Source organism: Haliotis cracherodii, unplaced genomic scaffold, assembly GCF_022045235.1.
Source record: "Haliotis cracherodii isolate W230 unplaced genomic scaffold, xgHalCrac1.p SCAF_7, whole genome shotgun sequence".
Lineage (NCBI taxonomy): Eukaryota > Metazoa > Mollusca > Gastropoda > Lepetellida > Haliotidae > Haliotis > Haliotis cracherodii.
Genome location: NW_027266330.1, coordinates 50,111,099 through 50,130,140, shown reverse-complemented (window position 1 = coordinate 50,130,140; position 19,042 = coordinate 50,111,099). Strand labels below are relative to the sequence as shown.

Here is a 19,042-nt window from a genome sequence, read left to right as displayed (position 1 = left end):
CAACCCCAAACAAAACAACCAAACATTGACATGGAGAACCACCGCTCACGCTCTATCCGGAGACGCGATTGCTTGGGACACCGAGCTTGTTCACATTCGCCCTCAAGGCATCCTCAACATAGAGTGTCCTGGTCGAGGGTCATTCAGAGGTCTCGTTCGCCAAGGAGATGCGTCCCCACGAGTGAACCATCTCGAAGACCTCATCGAGGACATAGTCCAAGTAGGGGAAGGTCCCCCCAACGAAACCGGGCTATCACGTACAGGAGAGGGCGGTCCCCAAGGCGTGGTGACATACACCTGTACCACCAGGGACAGAAGCCAGAGGGGGGCCATCATGGAGGGAAAGCCTGTACAGAGAAAAGTTTCTGTCACTTCCTCGGACAGGTTGGGGTTGGTGATCCAGACTTCATTAGCCCCGACTAACCCTGGAAAGCCCATCAGGAACCGCAAGCAAGGGTTGACACAGGATCATGGCCAAACCACCTCCATATCCCTGTCAGCACAGGGCTCACCTTGTTTCGTGGTTGGGTGCTCGAAACGGACAAGGTATCTCAGGCAACACCTGATGAGTCATTTGCCCCAGTGCTTTGATGAAGGACAAGTGGAGGTGAAGCGTCTGGTTCAGACCCAGACAGCACTGATCTGGCTGGCCAAACAGATCTTCGGTCCCGGGTCTACTCCTCAGGACCTGGTAGATCATTTAAATGGCTCAGACCTATTGGAGGAATATCCAATTTCCCCAAGTGGTCTTACCCGGATGAGGGAGTTCTCTCGCAAGCTGGCTCTTGGGGTTCCCAACAAGTTCACCATGTGCCCGGTGAACTCGGTGGCTGTTCTCCTTCATTGGAGGGTCGTTGGGAACCTCCTCAACCTGCTTACTGAGGAGCAGAGAGCCAGGTTTAAGGCTATCTTTAGTCTTGGTTTGGTACCACAGCTACAGTCACTGGCAAGTGTGACCAGCCCAAAGGAGGTCGGACCCACTGCACTGGTCACAGCCAAGCCACTGTTCAGACAAGAGGAAGCGGAGGAGGGTCCTATGGAGGCAGAGACCCCACCGGAAATGCCATCGCCAGCTATGGAGCAGGGTTTGGACGTCCTCGTCTTGGATGAGGGCGCCTCAGAGTTTGATGGTCAGTCTCTTGCGGGTCCCATCTCACCTCAGGCCATCGACGTTCACTGTCATCTGGATCGTCTCCAACTTAGACAGTTTGGCAAGTACCTCGAAAGTAGGTCTTTGGAGGACACCCTAAAGCCAGGACCCCAGCAACACCCAGATCAATCATTTCAGTTGGTTAGTGTGGTGTCCGTACATTGTGACCCGGGCACATATCCAAAGGTCACAGGCCAGGACACAAGGATCCACCACGCTATTGGTTTGCATCCTAAGAAGGCAGACCAATTTAACCAGGCTATCAAGGAGAAGATCTGCCACCTCCCGAAACAGCCTCAAGTCGTCGCCCTTGGGGAGATTGGTATCGACCAGTCCACCCCTCCAGCCTCCTGGGTGCGACAGAGGGAGGTGTTCCAAAGCCTGCTTAAACTCAAGCCATCAGGCCTACCAGTGGTGGTCCATTGCCGTGGCAACGCAATGGACGAGAAGAAGAATTTTGGTGCTGTGGCCCATTGCCTTGCTATAGGCATCCTTGATAGGCACTGCCAGGAATCCAAAGCAGATAGTGTATCAGACATGGCCATTCATGTCCATTGCTTTGGGGGAGATTACCAGGTTCTAGAGGCCTGGTTGGTCAAATTCCCCAGGGCCTACTTTGGATTTACTGGAATGGTGGCGAGATTCACATCTCAACAAAAGAGAGCTTTAAGGAGGGTACCAGAAGATAGGCTACTCCTAGAGACAGATGCACCCTACCTGTCCCCGAGAAATAACAGGATCAGCACCCCAAATGATATAGGCGAGGTGGCCTACTTGGTATCAAGGATCCGTGGGACAACAGTGGAATCGGTTCTCGCCACCACCACAGCCAACAGCCAAGCCCTGTACCACTTCTAGTAAGTGACTAGAAGGACACCCGGGTTTACTCCTGGGGGTCAGGGAAGTTGTACAGCCATGATACGCAACTCACCCCATCAAGTACCCGTGTCCATTCATGGGTATTTTGCATCTTAATTATCTGATGCTAATTGTGGGGTACAAACCCTCAACACCTCGCATGATTGAATATGTGGAGTAGGGCTGCAAGGATTTAGAAACTACATACAAGGAAGTACAAGACACAGTGAATCAAGTACCCGTGTCTATTCATGGGTATTTTGCATCTTAAATTATCTGATGCCATAGGCTGTGGAGATACCATTAAACTTACAGACCCTTAACACCTCGCATGATTGAATGTGTGGAATAGGGTTGCAAGAATATAGAAACTCCATATTGACACAGTAAATCAAGTACCCGTGTCCATTCATGGGTACAAACCCTTAAAACCTCGCATGATTGAATGTGTGGAGTAGGGTTTCCAGCAATATTAAAGCATCCCTCCCAGCGATGACGGACGTCTTCGGATGTGCCAGAGCGGCTAAAAGATAAGGTGTTCCTCCAGCAATGAAGGACGTCTCCGGATGTGCCTGAGCAGAAATGATGGGGGAGGACCTTCAGCAATGACGGACGTCCTCGGATGTACCCGAGCTTAGAAAACAGGGAGGAGTGTTGTGTGAGACGATCTCTACTTCCGTCGGAGACATTCGGTTTCCCTCGGAAGTGTTCGGGCAGCCGAGGCCGAGGTGCACGTGGCCGAGCGCTGCCGGAAAAGGGATCGTCTGCAACGAAGCTTCAAGAAAGGTAAAATCCCTAGTTCTGAACTAACAGTCGCGGACCGCATTTTAGAATAACACTACGCAGATCGTGCCGGACGATCACACTATTAATTGGCGGAACGATCAGCGCAGTTAATCACCATATTGTTCGCGGAAGTAAAATCACTACAGTATTTTATCAATATAACTTCCGGTCAGATTGTAACATGTAATGAAATGTAAAAACAAATAACAAATATCTTCTTTATATCCCCGAGGATCGAACACGCAAGCTTCGTATCTGTAGCCCAGTGAGTGTACCACAAGGCTATAGAGGTGTTGATGACCTGCAATCTTTTTAGAATCTCCTTTTCAAGATCCGTACGCCAGCAACAGATATTTTACGCCCGTTTCCTAATGTTCATGGAAAGTATGTTCGAAAGATAAAAATGTTTATAAATGTTGTCTAAAGTTTCTTTTCTCGGTTTATAAGTAAGATAAAACACATCCCCTCGGGGTTTATGATATTTAAAACCCTTTCCCTCGGAAAATCCCCCGGGATGCGGGTTTTAAATATCATAACAACCCTCGGACGTATATTATCTTATACATAGTATCAGGAGAGGACGTGTTTTCAGGGACAGAAGCCGGGCATTAGATGTCTCGACCGACTCAGCGTTCACGTGCACTATCTACACAGGTCCAAGTGTTGTGTACCTTGAGATACTTTGCTAAGGGGGCCTTTCCAGCGAGATCGGCGACATTCACGAAGTTAGCAAGTCATGTCGGGAATCGAACCCGGGTCCTCGGCGTGACGAACGAACGCTTTAACCACTAGGCTACCCGACCGCCCCCGTCATAATGAAAAACACCATGCAGACAGAGTGATATCAAATATCATGCTCATGGCTGACTAATGCATCAGTCGGTATGGTCTGTCTGTACTTGCCGTAAAAGGCGAATATGCTTGTCATAAGAGGCGACTAACGGGATCGGGTGGTCAGGCTCGCTGACTTGGTTGATGCATGTCATCGATCCCAATTGTGTGCTCATGATATCAATCACTGGATTGTCTGGTCCAGACTCGATTATTTACAGACCGCCGTCATATAGCTGGAATATTCCTGAGTGCGGCATTAAACAAAAAAAACAAAAAAACAACCAACCATGAACAGTATTTCAGTATTTATACCACAGCGTGTTTTTGATTTAAATTTAAATTGATGCAAATCACGCTTTTGAAACACATGGGCACAGATATTTTGGGGACAAAACAATAATGATGATCACAACTAATTTAGGATTCGAACCAGCAACCACGGGGGCTGACACTGCACAGCGAATCGTTAGATGTCGTGACCATCCCCTGCTACCTGATATCATAAGCTAGTATTACCCTTAGGGTAAGAACCGAGTTTATAAAAATCGTATGTGAACTAGTACATTTATTATATACTTAAGTGTGAAAGACTGAGTTTTCTGAAGTTGAGAAAAGGGATATTTTCATTGCAGTGAACATAACACCTGATATTTCACTGCAGTGAACATAACACATTGACGGAACTATGTTGGCCTACACGAGACAGCTCGTACACAAACTGTTGATTTACGTCAGTTCAAAGTTGATTACGCCACTCGTGAAAATATCTCCTTTCCCCCCGTCACTCGGTGAGAGAAACATGATATTTCACTCGACACATGAAATATCCTCTATATATCACTTCAAGGACTGACATTATCTGGATGTCATTGTTGACGTCACCCGAATCTTATTGTGACTTATGGTCAGAATGACGTCATAGCTGAAAATCGTTGACGTGCTTTGACAATTGTGGTTTCTATGACGACCGCCTTGATATATGTGCATTCGTTTCTAAAGGGAAGCTCAAAGGGATTAGGAAATATTCTTTTTTAAAGAAATTATTACACTCGCATGTGTCTCATACTGATTTTATATAAAACTCGTGCAGGAATTCGAGTATTACCCTCGCTCTCGCTCGGGAAATACAGGAATTCTGAAACTCGTTTCGTAAAATCACTACGACACCCATGCTCGTTTAATGACATAGTTTTTGGCGGCGCCGACAATGCAGTAATTGTGATGCTTAATGTTTGATGGCGTTGAAAAGCTACCTTACTTTATATAGACTGTTTACTGGTGTTGCCACGATGCCTCCTATCACCATCGTATGGTGAGGTTGATAAAGTTGTTGACAAATATCTGAATTGAGGTAGATTGTTGGGTATTGTTGTCATATTCTACGTTGTACAGATTGTTTGGTGTTCTTGGCAAGATATTACGCTGTACATATTGTTCAGTGGTGTGTACAAGATATCCGGGGTAGAATAGGTCTTCAGCAACCCATGCTTGCCGTAAAAGGCGACAATGTTCCTCGTAAGAGTCGACTAACGGGATCGGGATTGAATGTTGAAAGTGCCGACATATTACCTCCTGTAAAGTACATTTTGTATTGTTCACTGAGATCAAACTAGCAAATCCAGACTAGTGCTTTTCGAGTTGTTTTGTTATTTCGTATTTACAGCTACGTAACACTTTGTGTCGATTTTAAAATTGAGAAAAACAGGTTTTTTAAATTTCCGTGAGTACTTTAGTGCCAAACACCGGATAGGAATGTTTTTTTTGTATTCTAGTATATGTTATGGGAAACTGGGTATCACATCTATTTCATATGACATGTGTATTACGTGTGACTTTTATGTATGGCGTCAATCAATGAGTTATCGCACCTTGTCCTTAATTGTCACGTAGTCTCTCATTTGTATTTGACCTGATTCTGTTGTTAAACGCCACACTCAGCAATATTCCAGCTATATGACGGCGGTCGGTAAATAATCGAGTCTGGACCAGACAATCCAGTGATTAATATCATGAGCATCGATCCCCGCAATTTGGGATCATCATTCATGGATTGTTTTGGGTTAATTTGTGAGTGAGTATTGTTTTACGCCGCTTTTAGTAATATTCCAGCAATATCACGGCGGGGGACACCAGAAATGGGCTTCACACATTGTTCCCATGTCGGGAATCGAACCCGGGTCTTCGGCGTGACGAGCGAACGCTTTAAACACTAGGCTACCCGACCGCCCCGGATTGTCCTGAAGCCTCAGGTATATTGTATGACGCTGTATTTATTGAATGCTATATTGTTTCAGGGTGTGTTGTCACTAGGTGTTCTGAAGTAGCATTTACTCAAGCTTCCTAAAAACGGCCAACCGAGGCCAACTCGGCGGAAGCACAACAATACGCTATGCAGATTTGCGTCCCTTTAGCCGTGTCTGGATCCTCTAGTCTTGGATCCCAGCTTGGAACTGATACTCACCATCGGTCCTTCGGCAGCATGATTGATCGGATGTTTCTCCAAAGCACTAGACCCGGGAAGATCTGTGGTAGAATAGGTCTTCAGCAACCCATGCTTGCCGTAAAAGGCGACTATGCTTGTCGTAAAAGGCGACTAATGGGGTCAGGTGTTCAGGCTCGCTGACTTGGTTGATGCATGTCATCGATCGCAATTTGCGTGGATCGATGTACATGATGTAAATCACTGGATTGTCTGGTCCAGACTCGATTATTTACAAACCGCCGTCATATAGCTGGAATATTGCTGAGTGCGGCGTTAAACAAAAAACAAACAAAGAAAACAATCTGTAAATCGTATTACCCTTGTGGCCTATTTATCTCTAGGCATCTCGACATAAAGTGGGTGAGTGAGTTGAGTTTAACGCCGCTTTTAACAGAATTCCAGTTATATCGCGGCGTATCAGCTTAATGTGGGAGGAAAGACCGAAGTGATGCAGGTCTCAGACGTTTACCACATCGGTGAAACCCACGAGCACGGGTATGGTGCTGACAAACCTAGAAACATAATCGGGGCGAACCGGTATTCGAACCCACAATCATAGGTTTCTGGCGTGCCCAAGGGACGCAACTCCCCATCCGTGTCCCCCGACATAAAGTGGAAGACCTAAGAGATACAGTTTAAACTATAACCATTTTGTACCAAAGAGCCCATTTATAGTGTTAACAGACCGGAAATCTTAATCTTGATCTCTTCAGAATTCGACATCCGCGAAGATCCATGTTAGAATTGGCCTTTGGAAACCCATGCTTGTCGTAAGAGGGGACTTACGGGATAATTGTGTGGATCCATGTTGATGATGTCAATCACTGGATTGTCTGGTGTAGAATCGAGTATTTACAGACCTCCGTCATATAGCTGGAATATTGCTGAGTGCGGCCTTAAACAACAAACAAACCAACGGAATGCGAACGCACGATCGATAGAAGCTGGTACGGTTGCGCTTCTTTGACCAATGGTGCGGCGCCTTAGACCAAACAGACGGCGCCCTAGACCGACGAAGCTACGTGTGGATCGATGGGTGAGTGAGTATGGTATTTCGCCACTTTTAGCAATATTCCAGCAATATCACAGCGGGGGACACCAGAAATGGGCTACACACACTGTACCCATGTCGGGAATCGACCCCCAGGTCTTCAGCGTGACGAGCGAACGCTTTAACCACCTGGCTACCCGACCGCCGCCGCGGACCGATGGTCCAGCGCTTTGGCCGATGATGAGGCGCCTCAGACCAATGATACGGTCCCTCATACCAATGACACGGCGCTTTAAACCATTAATGTGGCCCCTTTATAACAATGCTGCCATGCCCTAGATCAATGGGACAAGGCTTTATATATGATGCGGCTCCTTAGGCCAATGATGTGGCGCCTTAGACCAATGATGCGGCGCCTTAGACAAATGATGTGGCGCCTTAGTTACCTTCTACATCGTTAACGGCAATCTTTGCATAGCCATCTTGGATGGACTTTATCAGCTTTATTTCTCTCTCACATACACCAAACAAGAAATCTACATCGGTTTCCTAAAGGATGGAACAAGTAGTTACTTTAATTTTTTAATAATAAAAAGTACGTTCACTGGTGGTGCATTAAAATATATGTAATGTTAAGTGCGGTGCTCCTCTTCTGGAGCCTTAGTAAGCCTTGTTCGCGATGGACTCTGGAACATTCTGCAAATTAATGAGGTATGTAAGGATTAGTCAGTATTCAGTATATTCCCCCCACACACCAAAAAATAAAAAATTAATAAATAAATATAATTTTATTTTTTTTTAAATTTAAAAAAAATAATTAAATTTTTCAAAAAACAAGAATTCAAAAAGTGGAAAAAAGAAAGAAAAAAGAACAACTGTACGAAACAAATGTGCTCCTCCACCCACGAATAAAGATGTATTTTGACCAAAACCTAATAGTTTGTCTCTCACAAACATCAGCACCCAACCGCCCCTCCCCCTCCACACGTACCGAGTATTACATGCAGTGTCCTTGTGGGTGGGGAACTATTCTCCACGTATGATAGTATTCATTCGCCAAATTTCAGAACCGTACCTGATTTTCAGCAAGTTACAAGTTGAAAATGGTGATCAGACATGTGATGAGCAGAGTGACGCTAGTCATCAATGCAGTGGCACCTGCAAATATAAGGAAGTGAAGAAATAGTGATATGTTATTAGAACTCGTCTATCAATTTCACGGCGTGTGCGAATGTACAATTAACTAGAAGCGCAAGTAAAATCTGAAAAAAGGTGAAAATCTTTATTCCAGACCGCCAAAGGTTCACGCACAAAAAGAGGTGAGTTGAGGTGAAATTGGGTTTAACGTCGCGTCCAAGATTATTGCACTCATATAACGACGTGCATGCACGTGTGTGTGTGTGTGTGTGTGTGTGTGTGTGTGTGAGGCTGCTTGTACTAGTCCGGACTGATGCCGATTTATAGTGCTAGCCCATTGAGATACCATGCCGCAGTTTAACATGAATACCCCACTCAGACACAGTATACTGACTTCGAGCCGACCAGTCCTTGTTTTAGCCCCTTAATGCCGAGCGCCAGACAGGGTTACAACAAGTACCATCTTTTAACGTCTTTTGGTATGACGCGGCCGGGGATTGAACCCCGGACCTTCCGCTCTCCGGGTGGACGCTCTACCACTAGACCACGGAGGCGGTCAACAAAAAGAGAACATATATAAGTTACCAATACAGAATCTTTAAGAAATTCGTTTCCAATTATTTCCGGGTACACATACCTCCACACAAGTTGTAGAGCTCATTGTTTGTGCAAGAAATTTCTTGTTCTCCTGCAATCACAAAAGATAAGAAATCATGAAACCTGCATATACGATACCACACACAGTAACAAGGTGAAATGAAATGGGGTTTAACGTCGCGTCCAAGATTATTACACTTATATAGCGACGTGCATGCACGTGTATGTGTGTGTGTGGCTGCTTGTACTAGTCCGGACTGATGCCGATTTATAGTGCTAGCAGACTGAGAAACCATGTGCAGTTTAACATGAACACCCCACTCAGACACAGTATACTGACTCCGAGCCGACCAGTCCTTGTTTTACCCCTTAATGCCGAGCGCCAGACAGGGTAACAACTAATACCATCTTTTAATGTCTTTTGGTATGACGCGGCCGGTGATCGAACCCCGGACCTTCCGCTCTCGGGGTGGACGCTCTACCACTAGACCACGGAGGCGGACCAAAGTTACATGTATCCAACCAATTTAATATCTTGGAAACTTTCGATATCGTTGCGTTATGATATATTCAGTGCATGAAATACTCAAAAAATTTCTCAAGTGGCAATGGTCTGAAAAAAAGAATTGGTATTTTATTGCCATCGCTGATCTTGATAAATGACCGTGGAAATGAAGCGAATTGAAAGGTCAGTTGTTGTTTGTTTGTTTGTTGTTTAACGCGTACGCCGCAATCAGCGATATTCAGGCTTTTTGATGGCGGACTGGACCAGACAATCCAGTGATTGAAACCATGAACATCGATCTACGCAATTGGGATACGATGACATGCATCAATCTGGTCAACGAACCTGACTACCCGATCCTGTTTGTCGCCTTTTACGACAAGCATAGTTGCCTTTTATACGACAAGCACGGGTTGCTGAAGACCTATTCTACCCCGGATCTTCACGGGACAGAGTGAGAGAAGTGCAAAGAGAAGTTACACATGCTTACTGAGTTTTGTGTCATAGTCCGCTTCACACCCTGTAGGGAAGCCACCCAGATCGACACACCCCTTCATGGCATGGTAGGATCTGGGGAAAAACAGGACATGTTTATTTCCAATCTCATTAAAATCAGACCTTAGTTCTCGCTACCGCTAAATAGAGATCCGAAGACATCCCATTAGGGGTATCTTTATAAACGTCGTAAATTCTATCTGACCTGCTTGTGTTAAGATTGTGTAGATTTTGAGATAAGAAACGTCTGTGAGTTGATACAAGTCAATTACTTTGGTCACATTCGCCTTCAGAAGTGAATGAATGATTTGGGTTTATGAACAGTATTCCAGTGATATCACGGCGTGTCAGCTTAATGTGGGAGGAAAGCCCGAAGTGATGCAGGTCTTGGACGTTTTCCACTTCGGTGAAACCCACGAGCACGGGTATGGTGCTGACAAACCTAGAAACATAATCGGGGCGAACCGGGGTCCAAGGGGACGCAACTCTGCACAGCGAATTGCGGCGCCTTTGACGACCGGCCGTCCCTAATTTGTAGGAGGGGGCATTTTATCCAAGAGGGTACCCCGCCGCCCCATTCTTCACATTGACCTACGTGCAGCTGTCCTTAAGGATTTCAGTGGGACAGGCTGTGTTGCCAGCGTCGATACGCCTCTTGCGCTCGCTAAGGTTAAGAATATTGGCCGTTGAATATGTCGCCACGCATGTTCCAAGCTTAATCTTCGATAAAGTTCCACAATCTGCATCTACGGCTGCAACTGAAAAATACAAGATACCACTGATTCGAAACATCAACCGTGGGAAACACTTTTGCAATGAAAGCACCTACATGATGTGTCACGTGACAATGCATGCCGACTCAATAAGCACAACAAATTTCAAGAAGATAAAACACACTTTGAATGACTGAATGACAACGCACGTATCGCCCGGGTACTCTACCAATATCAGACAACAGATTGGGAGGTACCAAACCTAAGGCATAGAGAAAAACGGGGAGTCTGGCAACTTGGATTTGGGATGCAAGCGTGACATTTCGAAAGCGAGGTCCGCATATTTGCTATGTTTTTCCTGAATCTTGTCAATCACACAACTGTCAAAAGAACACAAAATTTAATGATATAAATGGTTTTATTAGGTTTATGACAAAGAACAAGGACAGGTTTGTTTACCAGGACAGGTCTGAGGCCATATGGCGGCCTATGCCAAACAATTTTGTATTTATCATTTTTCGTGCCCCCCCTCTACATATTCTGGGTCGTACCATGAATGGACCTCTCTGTCGAAACCACAATCACGGCGAAGACGGTTATATAAGAATCGAGCCACTCCATCATGTCGCTTAAGATACTGTGGTTGTGCCAAAGCTGGGTATCAACTGACAATGTACTGGACAGTCTTATTAAATTCAATGCATACTCTACATTTCATATTTACAGTTTGATGCAAATTTGCACATTGACGGTTTCGAGTGGGAAGTGATTGGTCCTGAGCAGCAAACAGAAAGCCTTCTGTTTCACTTTTCAGGCCAGCCGACCTCATCCAAACGAAGGGCTCTGCGGGGTTGCTGATCTTCTCAACACACTGCACATAAACTCGATGCAGCGTCGTTCAGATAGCCTCTCCATGAAAAACTGAGTCTGGGCCGATTTGATATGGCACTTCGCTCAGATGACACTCATTTCTGTACCGTCCAGCAGAACAAAAAACCATCAGTTAAATCAACACTGACATTGAGATTATGTCCCCCCATCATTGGCTCGTTAACGGAAACTGTGGAATGCCCTGTTTTCATCAAGGGGAGAGCGAGGGTTGTGGGATCTATTGTCTGACAAGATTCTTCCTGTGTGTCAATACCCTGAATTCCTTGTTTCGTCCAACAACAACCAAAAGAGTACGAAAGGACGGGCTTAGCATACGTACGTAGCTACATGTGTGCTGAAGCTTATTAAATGAAAAGAAGCAATTCTGGCGATAAAGAATAGGACTTACAGTCAAGCCAAAAATTGCTAAGTGCGTTTTTAAGAAATATCCATTTTGCTAGAGATAAACATCATCATTGAGTTTTAAGGTTAGGGGTTAGAGTTAGGATCGGCAATCAGGTGACAACGAGCGGCTACATATAGTAGCATGCACCGTGCACCTGAAAGACAAACAACCGTCCTCGTGTATTTAAGCAGCTATTGATCATGACCTTGTCCCAGATGCAATCGAGAGATGAGGCATGTATACGTTTTGTTTGTTGTTTAACGCCGCACTCACCAATATTCCAGCTATATGACGGCGGTCTGTTAATAATCGAGTCTGGACCAGACACTCCAGTGATTAATATCATGAGCATCGATCCACACAATTGGGATCGATGACATGCGCCAACCAAGTCAGCGAGCCTAACCAACCGATCCCGTTAGTCGCCTCTTACGACAAGCAAAGCCGCCTCTTACGGCAAGTATGGGTTGCTGAAGACCTATTCTATCCCGGAATCTTCAACTAAGCGGCCTGCATTATGTTAACTATGGTCTTAGCATAATAACAGGCGCGAAATGATTTTACACACGGGTTTTGTATTTAAACACGTTTAGAGTCTAAACACATGGAATGAGCTAACATCTCAGCCCGAACACCACCTAAACACACTTTAATCTAAAAATGTTAAGAATTTTATCATGTTTAAGTACAAATTATGAGAAACTGGACGTGTTTAGGTTTGTGTTGAGGATCTGAATACATTTAATACAGTGTTCTACGATTGTCATTTAAGTTAATTAGCAAAATCCGCACACAAGTACATTATCGGGAAACTAAGGTATTGCCGCGCAAAAATAAACACTACGCCCTGCATTGTTTGCAACAAAGGTCAGGATAATGCTTGAGCTCTATCAACATATAGAAATACTTTGATAATCTGTGTGTTGCTGAGGCGACTGATGGCCCGATAGGCGCGTCTGTTCCAGGTTAGTAACGCAACCTCACACTGTCATTCAGAGAGTCGCAGGAAGACATCCTGTCCCACATTGGTGCTTGGGACATTTGTGTCATTTCTCTGTAACTTAGCATCTTTTAGATTTGATGTTTCTCATCGTTTGCATAGTAGACCAAAGAGAAAAACACAAACTGATTTAGGAAAAGCCGACTAAAAGAAAAATGGTTACAACTTACTTTACCGGGGTTCTTTTCAAGAAGTGACAGTCGGCAGGTAAAGTTGTCTGTGTATTCTTTATCAAACTATGTGACCCACAATTTAAACCCTAAAGGTCTGATTATACTGCGCGTTAAGTTAACACTCGCCTATTGTGCGAGGCGTTTCCATCCGATATTTCGGGCGTATATGGCTGTTTCGCTCCATTTAAAAAGTTGAATTGTGAAAATATACAAACGCGTTATATTCAAAACGTAAGTATGATGAAAACAATTTCACCACGTAGCTGATAATTCTCAATAAATATTAAGATGAATTTGACCGATGAGAAACAATGAAACACCTACATTTATATTACTTAGTATTTCATAACGTGCAATATGTTTGCCTAAAGTAACCCAAACCACTTACTGAATGATACACAAAGAACGAAACACTATCTGGTATAGTATTCAAGCCAAATGCACTATATATCTCTAGTGTAGGATTGAGGATTGAAATTCTTTATAAGTTGAATATTTTATTTAATGATTGAAAATAATATTTCATAATTTGTGTGGCCCATGTTTAAGTTTAACATTTTCTGCCGCTTCAAACGAATTGAAGTTTACTCATCTTTATTATTGATGGGTCACCAAAGTATTTACGAACAGCTGTCCAAAGCACATGACAAGTATCAGTCAATGCGGATATAAAATGGTCGAATCCAGATGCAAATGAACATCACTTTTAGAAGTAGAAAATGGGACGTTTTCTCTTGTATTATCAATCTGGCCTCTCAAAAACTAGGCTGATCACATATCGATAAACATTCAGCCAGACGAATACATGATAAACAATGTACTTACTGTAGAGAACCAAACAGACCAACGAAACCCCAAGTACTTTGGTGGCAGACATTTTATCCAGACTTGATGACTTGCTATGCGAACGTTGGCCCAGTAAGAAGTAATACCCATGGCACCCGCCAAACGTTATGTACTGACCGGTGTAACAGGAAAAACGGACCCCCATTAAAAATGTCCACCATTATAACCAAACTTCAGGAGATAAGGAGAATCCTTTGTTTTATATTTCAGAGGTTCACTGTCCATGTTATACATAAAAACAGTTATACAGATAAAACAATAAAACCATTGTCTTGTTAGATCTAATAGGTGTCTAAATGAATTTCTTTGTTTGATTTACGGAAGGATTTAGTTCTATCTGGATACGTCTTTGCCAAGACACCGGCCTAGTGCTTCAAAGATAACAGTGTGTCGCAATGCTAGGTGTGTCGATAGAGGGCAATACAGAGTCATGACAACAACCTGTGTGTCTATATATATGTCATGCTGTCATATATATATATATATATATATATATATATATATATATATATATATATATATATATATATGAGAGAGAGAGAGAGAGAGAGAGAGAGAGAGAGAGGCCATGGGTGAAATAATGTGTACAGTATATTATTTTACTGCTCTTGTCATGTCAATAAATTGTAAAGGAAGTCTCCAAGAATCATATCATTAGGAGTATTCTTATTGAGTCTTTGAAATCTTTCAATCTTTTGTGGAGTAAACTTGTTACATGAACTTCCCCAGATTTCAACACCATAACACAATATTGAAACTATCATGCTGTCATGTATTTTGAAGTTGTCTTCATATGGATAATTTATATCTTTTGATAATTACTGATGTTGATGGGGGATTTCTTGGCTTGAGCAGTTTGAGAACAGCTACAGGATTAACTTTTTTGGTGAAAAATCCCTAATTATGTGTGCCTTTATGTCTCCTTTTTCCAGAATTCGTTAAAGGTCCCCCCAAAACCTTCAATATATATATGTAGACAGACAGATTCTCTCTCTCTCTCTCTCTCTCTCTCTCTCTCTCTCTCTCTCTCTCACACACTCACTCTCTTTCTCTCTCTCTCTTTCTCTCTCTCTTCGTTCTGATTAATGACTCATGGATAGGGAGTGATGTTCCTCCAATATGTAGATATTCCTTAATGAGATCGTTCTGATTAACGACTCATTGGTAGGGAGTGATGGTCCTCCAAGATATAGCTACTCCTCAATAAGATCGTTCTTGGGGTTGAGCTTCACGTTTAAGAAGTTTAAATGTGCTTGTATACTTTATCAAAGCACTGACACCAACTTCAGAATCATCGAAGTCATAATTTCATACTTAAGTCCTGAAACAGTACCGGGGCTTGAAGAGAGTTTATCTCTGTTCGTGTTTACCAGGGACTAACTTATCGAGGGTGATATACAGTTCAACACCCCCAGTGAACACTGACCGAGTCTCACCAACACACCAGTGGTAATCTCGGCCGCACCCGGGATGAATCAATATTGAAACTAGATTTACTAGTTGTGTTCGTTCACATGACTACCATATTAGCAACAATTTAGTCGTGCCCTTAAGCATTTGTCCGATATCAATTTGTGGAGCTAATTTCTATGACCTAAAACAACGTTCTTCAAATTCGCCATGTTGTACGAACTATATGCGGAGGGATCAGGCGGTATGTGCTGTGTTGTGCTGTCATGCTCTACCCCCACTGCATCGTTGTCTGTCGTTCTATGTGGGTGACGTAGCCGAAGGGCCCCGGTGCCGACAGAGAAGGGTGTGGTGGGTGAATGTGTCAGAGATAACGTCCCTAGATTTCAAGGTATGTGGGGTGACTGGATGCTGTTTACTTTAACATTAATAACTGGTGGCCGATTTTCCACAGGTTGCCACTGGACGAGAAAAAACGTGATAGAAGTCCTCGATTTGTCCTCGATATCTAATGAATTCAAATGACGGCCCAAGTTTGTCTGTCACGCCAAGTTTAACATTAGCAGAGAAGCTTTTTATGTAATAAAAAAATGAAAACAAATGCACCATAAATCATTCTAGCAACAATTCGAAAAAGGTCATCTTTGGCTGGGTACCTTCGTGACAACATAAACTATTTCAATGTGGTTAGAAATAGATTTTCAATAACACAACACCTACCATTGTTAAAATGCAAATGTACATGTGTCCCGAAAAAACTATTTTAACTATTTTAAAAGATATCTAAAATACCAATCAGCTGTTATGTATTATGCGAATATGTGTTTTTAATTTATTTATTTTTTAAATCAAATTATATTTTTTTAAATCAAGACCATGTAGAAGTACTTTTTGCGTGCTAAAACAATTGTTTGGACTCGCTAACAAGACATATTCAATTGAAAATGATATGATCAATCAACTGAGGGGTATAGTTGCGTTTGCCCCTTCGTTGATATCCACCCAAACGCAGTAACGAGAGGACAGACTGTCTCCTTATCTATTGTCGTTCGTACTTAAGTCAGAAACGCATGCGCACCTGCAACGTGACTTGGTACATAATTGGAGCTTACTGCACGTTTATAAATAGTTTTAATGCTGTTATCAAATACTTTCTTACTCATTTCGTAAACACCCTGTGTCACCAATGGTCTTCAGTGGTCCATTATCGTGATTGTCACCGCTGTTCCGCCGGATAATCGAGTCTGGTTGTTCTCTGGCCATGGCGTTTTATATTTACCTACTGATATATACATATATATATGTGTGTGTGTGTGTGTGTGTGTGTGTGTGTGTGTGTGTGTGTGTGTGTGTGTGTGTGTGTTCCAAAGGCTGCTTATCTAATATATATATATATATATATATATATGTCACTCAAAGTTGTTTTTTTAATGTACCCTATTTGACCTAATGGGCGCTTATTATGTCGAATACAGTATTATATACATATGTCACCCAATAGTTGCTGTGTATGATCAAATAAGTGTGTGTCTTCCAATGGTTGAGAAAGGTGACATTTATGCTCAACTTGCTTTACAGGAACATCTGTTGTAGTTTGTTTACAAGCAACATATTCAAATGATATCATCATAGGGAGAGTGAGTGAGTATTGTTTTACGTCGATGTTAGCAATATTCCAGCAATTTCAGGCAGGGAACACCAGAAATGATTTCACACATTGTACCCATGTGGGGAATCGAACCGGATCCTTGACGTGACAAGCGAACACTTTAACCACCAGGCTACCCAACTTCCGGGTGAATGATATTACTCATGATTTGTATTTCTATGTCAGGTACACTATAATATGAACAGAGTCAAATCAAACTTGTTGCCACAAAATCAATTCTAAATATCCCTACGTAAAAGGCACCATTTCACAACCTGGTCTTTGTGTGTGTAAAGTGTCATGAAACGAATACCTAATAGTCCAAGTCAAACTTGTCGCCATGGAAACAGGATTTGTTTTTTAAAATTCCTTAATAACAAAAGGCACAACTTCAGCCCTTGATTAATACATGAACCATGTTTAGATGAAAAATGTTGAAAAGTCTTGTAGTTATGCTCCTAAACGACACCTACCACTGTTTCAAAAAGACTCTCAATGAAATCTGCTTGTTGAACGACTGATTCTGATTTGGTGTTGTAGGACCTGCAGACAAATGAGAAAACATTTGCTTTATATTTTGTATATATATGTAGCTACTCAGAAGAAAAATGGAAATTGGATTTAACTTATCCAACATGTCTATATGGCACCAGAATACAAAATTTTGATGCACTAAAAGAGCTGTAAAAGTTAAATAATATATATTTCATTAATGTTTTACAAAATGTTTTTCTGTATTAATAAGAAGTTTCTGCAGTCGAACACAGACCATGGGAGTTTATTCAAGTTTCATAACAGAAGGGGGTTCATGGATCAGCTACCTACATGGTTGAGGCTGCCTAGATAATTTCACCCTAAAAATATTTTCAACTATAAAAAATAAACAAATCGTTAAATCTCAACACCAATAAACATACATATGTCAATTTCACTAATGGTCAGTTGTTTTCCTTCCTTCATCAGTGAGGGCACGGGTGGCCCAGTCGTCTAAGGCGCCGCGATTCGCTGTGCAGAGTTGCGTCCCTTGGACACGCCAGAAACCTATGATTGTGGGTTCGAATCCTGGTTCGCTCCGATTATGTTTCTAGGTTTGTCAGCACCATACCCGTGCTCGTGGGTTTCACCGAAGTGGTAAACGTCTGAGACCTGCATCACTTCGGGCTTTCCCCCACATTAAGCTGACACGCCGTGATATAACTGGAATACTGTTAAAAGCGGCGTTAAACCCAACTCACTCACCCACTCACTCACTCCTTCATCAGCTAATATCAGAGTCTTCAACATTCATGGAATATGGTTTTAACATGCTTTTATGCGTGCCACTTTGGGGGGCCAAGTCTGGAGGCCAAACAGAGACCCCCCATACTGAGTGTGGATGAGTAGTGCCAGAAGCACATGACGATGAGCCTTTGTGGACTTCAGTACCACAAGCTTCTAAGTCATGCCAAGATATTCTGAGATGTAGTTGTGAGTCTGAGAGGGGGTGCAGAGAAAGGTGTGACTGTCTTGTGCCACATTTGATTAGCGCACCACTTTGCAAATGTGATCACATTTAATTGTCCATAGCCAACCAAACATTAACCATCTACAAGCATATTTCAATGAATACATTTTTTTTTCTTTCAATATGCTGTTATTTACCATATGAATATACAATATTGGCATAGTTATCTGACTTTAGTTATGTATGTTTTAAAGATATGCCCAAAGAGAAAGAAATATATTGTTTCATTTTTTCACTTTTTAGATTACCTAAATAACAACAAATAGTCTACTCAAATATAATTATTTACTTTACAGATGTAGTGTTGGGTCAATACATTTCTCAATGTTCATTTTTCATTTTATGTTTAGGTTGTTGGTCATGTTCAAACGAGATATACAAAAATTTCATTCCTCCATGGCGGCCATATTGGACTTTTTGGGTGGCCCCATATCTGAAAATATTTGGAATTGTATTATCTATAACTGTACCAAATTTCATGCATTTCTCTCAAAGCAATTTTTTTCACGAAACGCATGCACTGTAGTGCTTAGCCCACAGACATACCATGCCGACGGTTAAAACCGTTACCCTAATCAGACACAGTATACTGACTAACCCACCTATACCTGTTTTATTCCCGTCATGCCAAGTTTGA

The 19,042-nt window shown here is 42.6% G+C and overlaps 2 protein-coding genes across 2 annotated transcripts; one reads left to right on the top strand and one right to left on the bottom strand.

The window, feature by feature from the left end:
• Positions 1–565: 565 nt before the first annotated feature.
• On the top strand, positions 566–2,008 carry LOC139447200 (uncharacterized metal-dependent hydrolase YcfH-like). The gene has a single exon (XM_071228424.1). The coding sequence runs from the start codon at positions 566–568 to the stop codon at positions 2,006–2,008; it is 1,443 nt and encodes a 480-aa protein (XP_071084525.1).
• A 5,580-nt stretch (positions 2,009–7,588) lies between these two features.
• LOC139447867 (uncharacterized) lies at positions 7,589–13,946 on the bottom strand. Its single transcript, XM_071229344.1, has 6 exons — positions 13,823–13,946; positions 10,431–10,593; positions 9,831–9,910; positions 8,876–8,926; positions 8,177–8,259; positions 7,589–7,797 (listed from the first exon to the last, which is right to left on the bottom strand). The coding sequence occupies exons 1-5, from the start codon at positions 13,872–13,874 to the stop codon at positions 8,192–8,194; spliced, it is 414 nt and encodes a 137-aa protein (XP_071085445.1). The 5' UTR covers positions 13,875–13,946; the 3' UTR covers positions 7,589–7,797; positions 8,177–8,191.
• Positions 13,947–19,042: the final 5,096 nt, after the last annotated feature.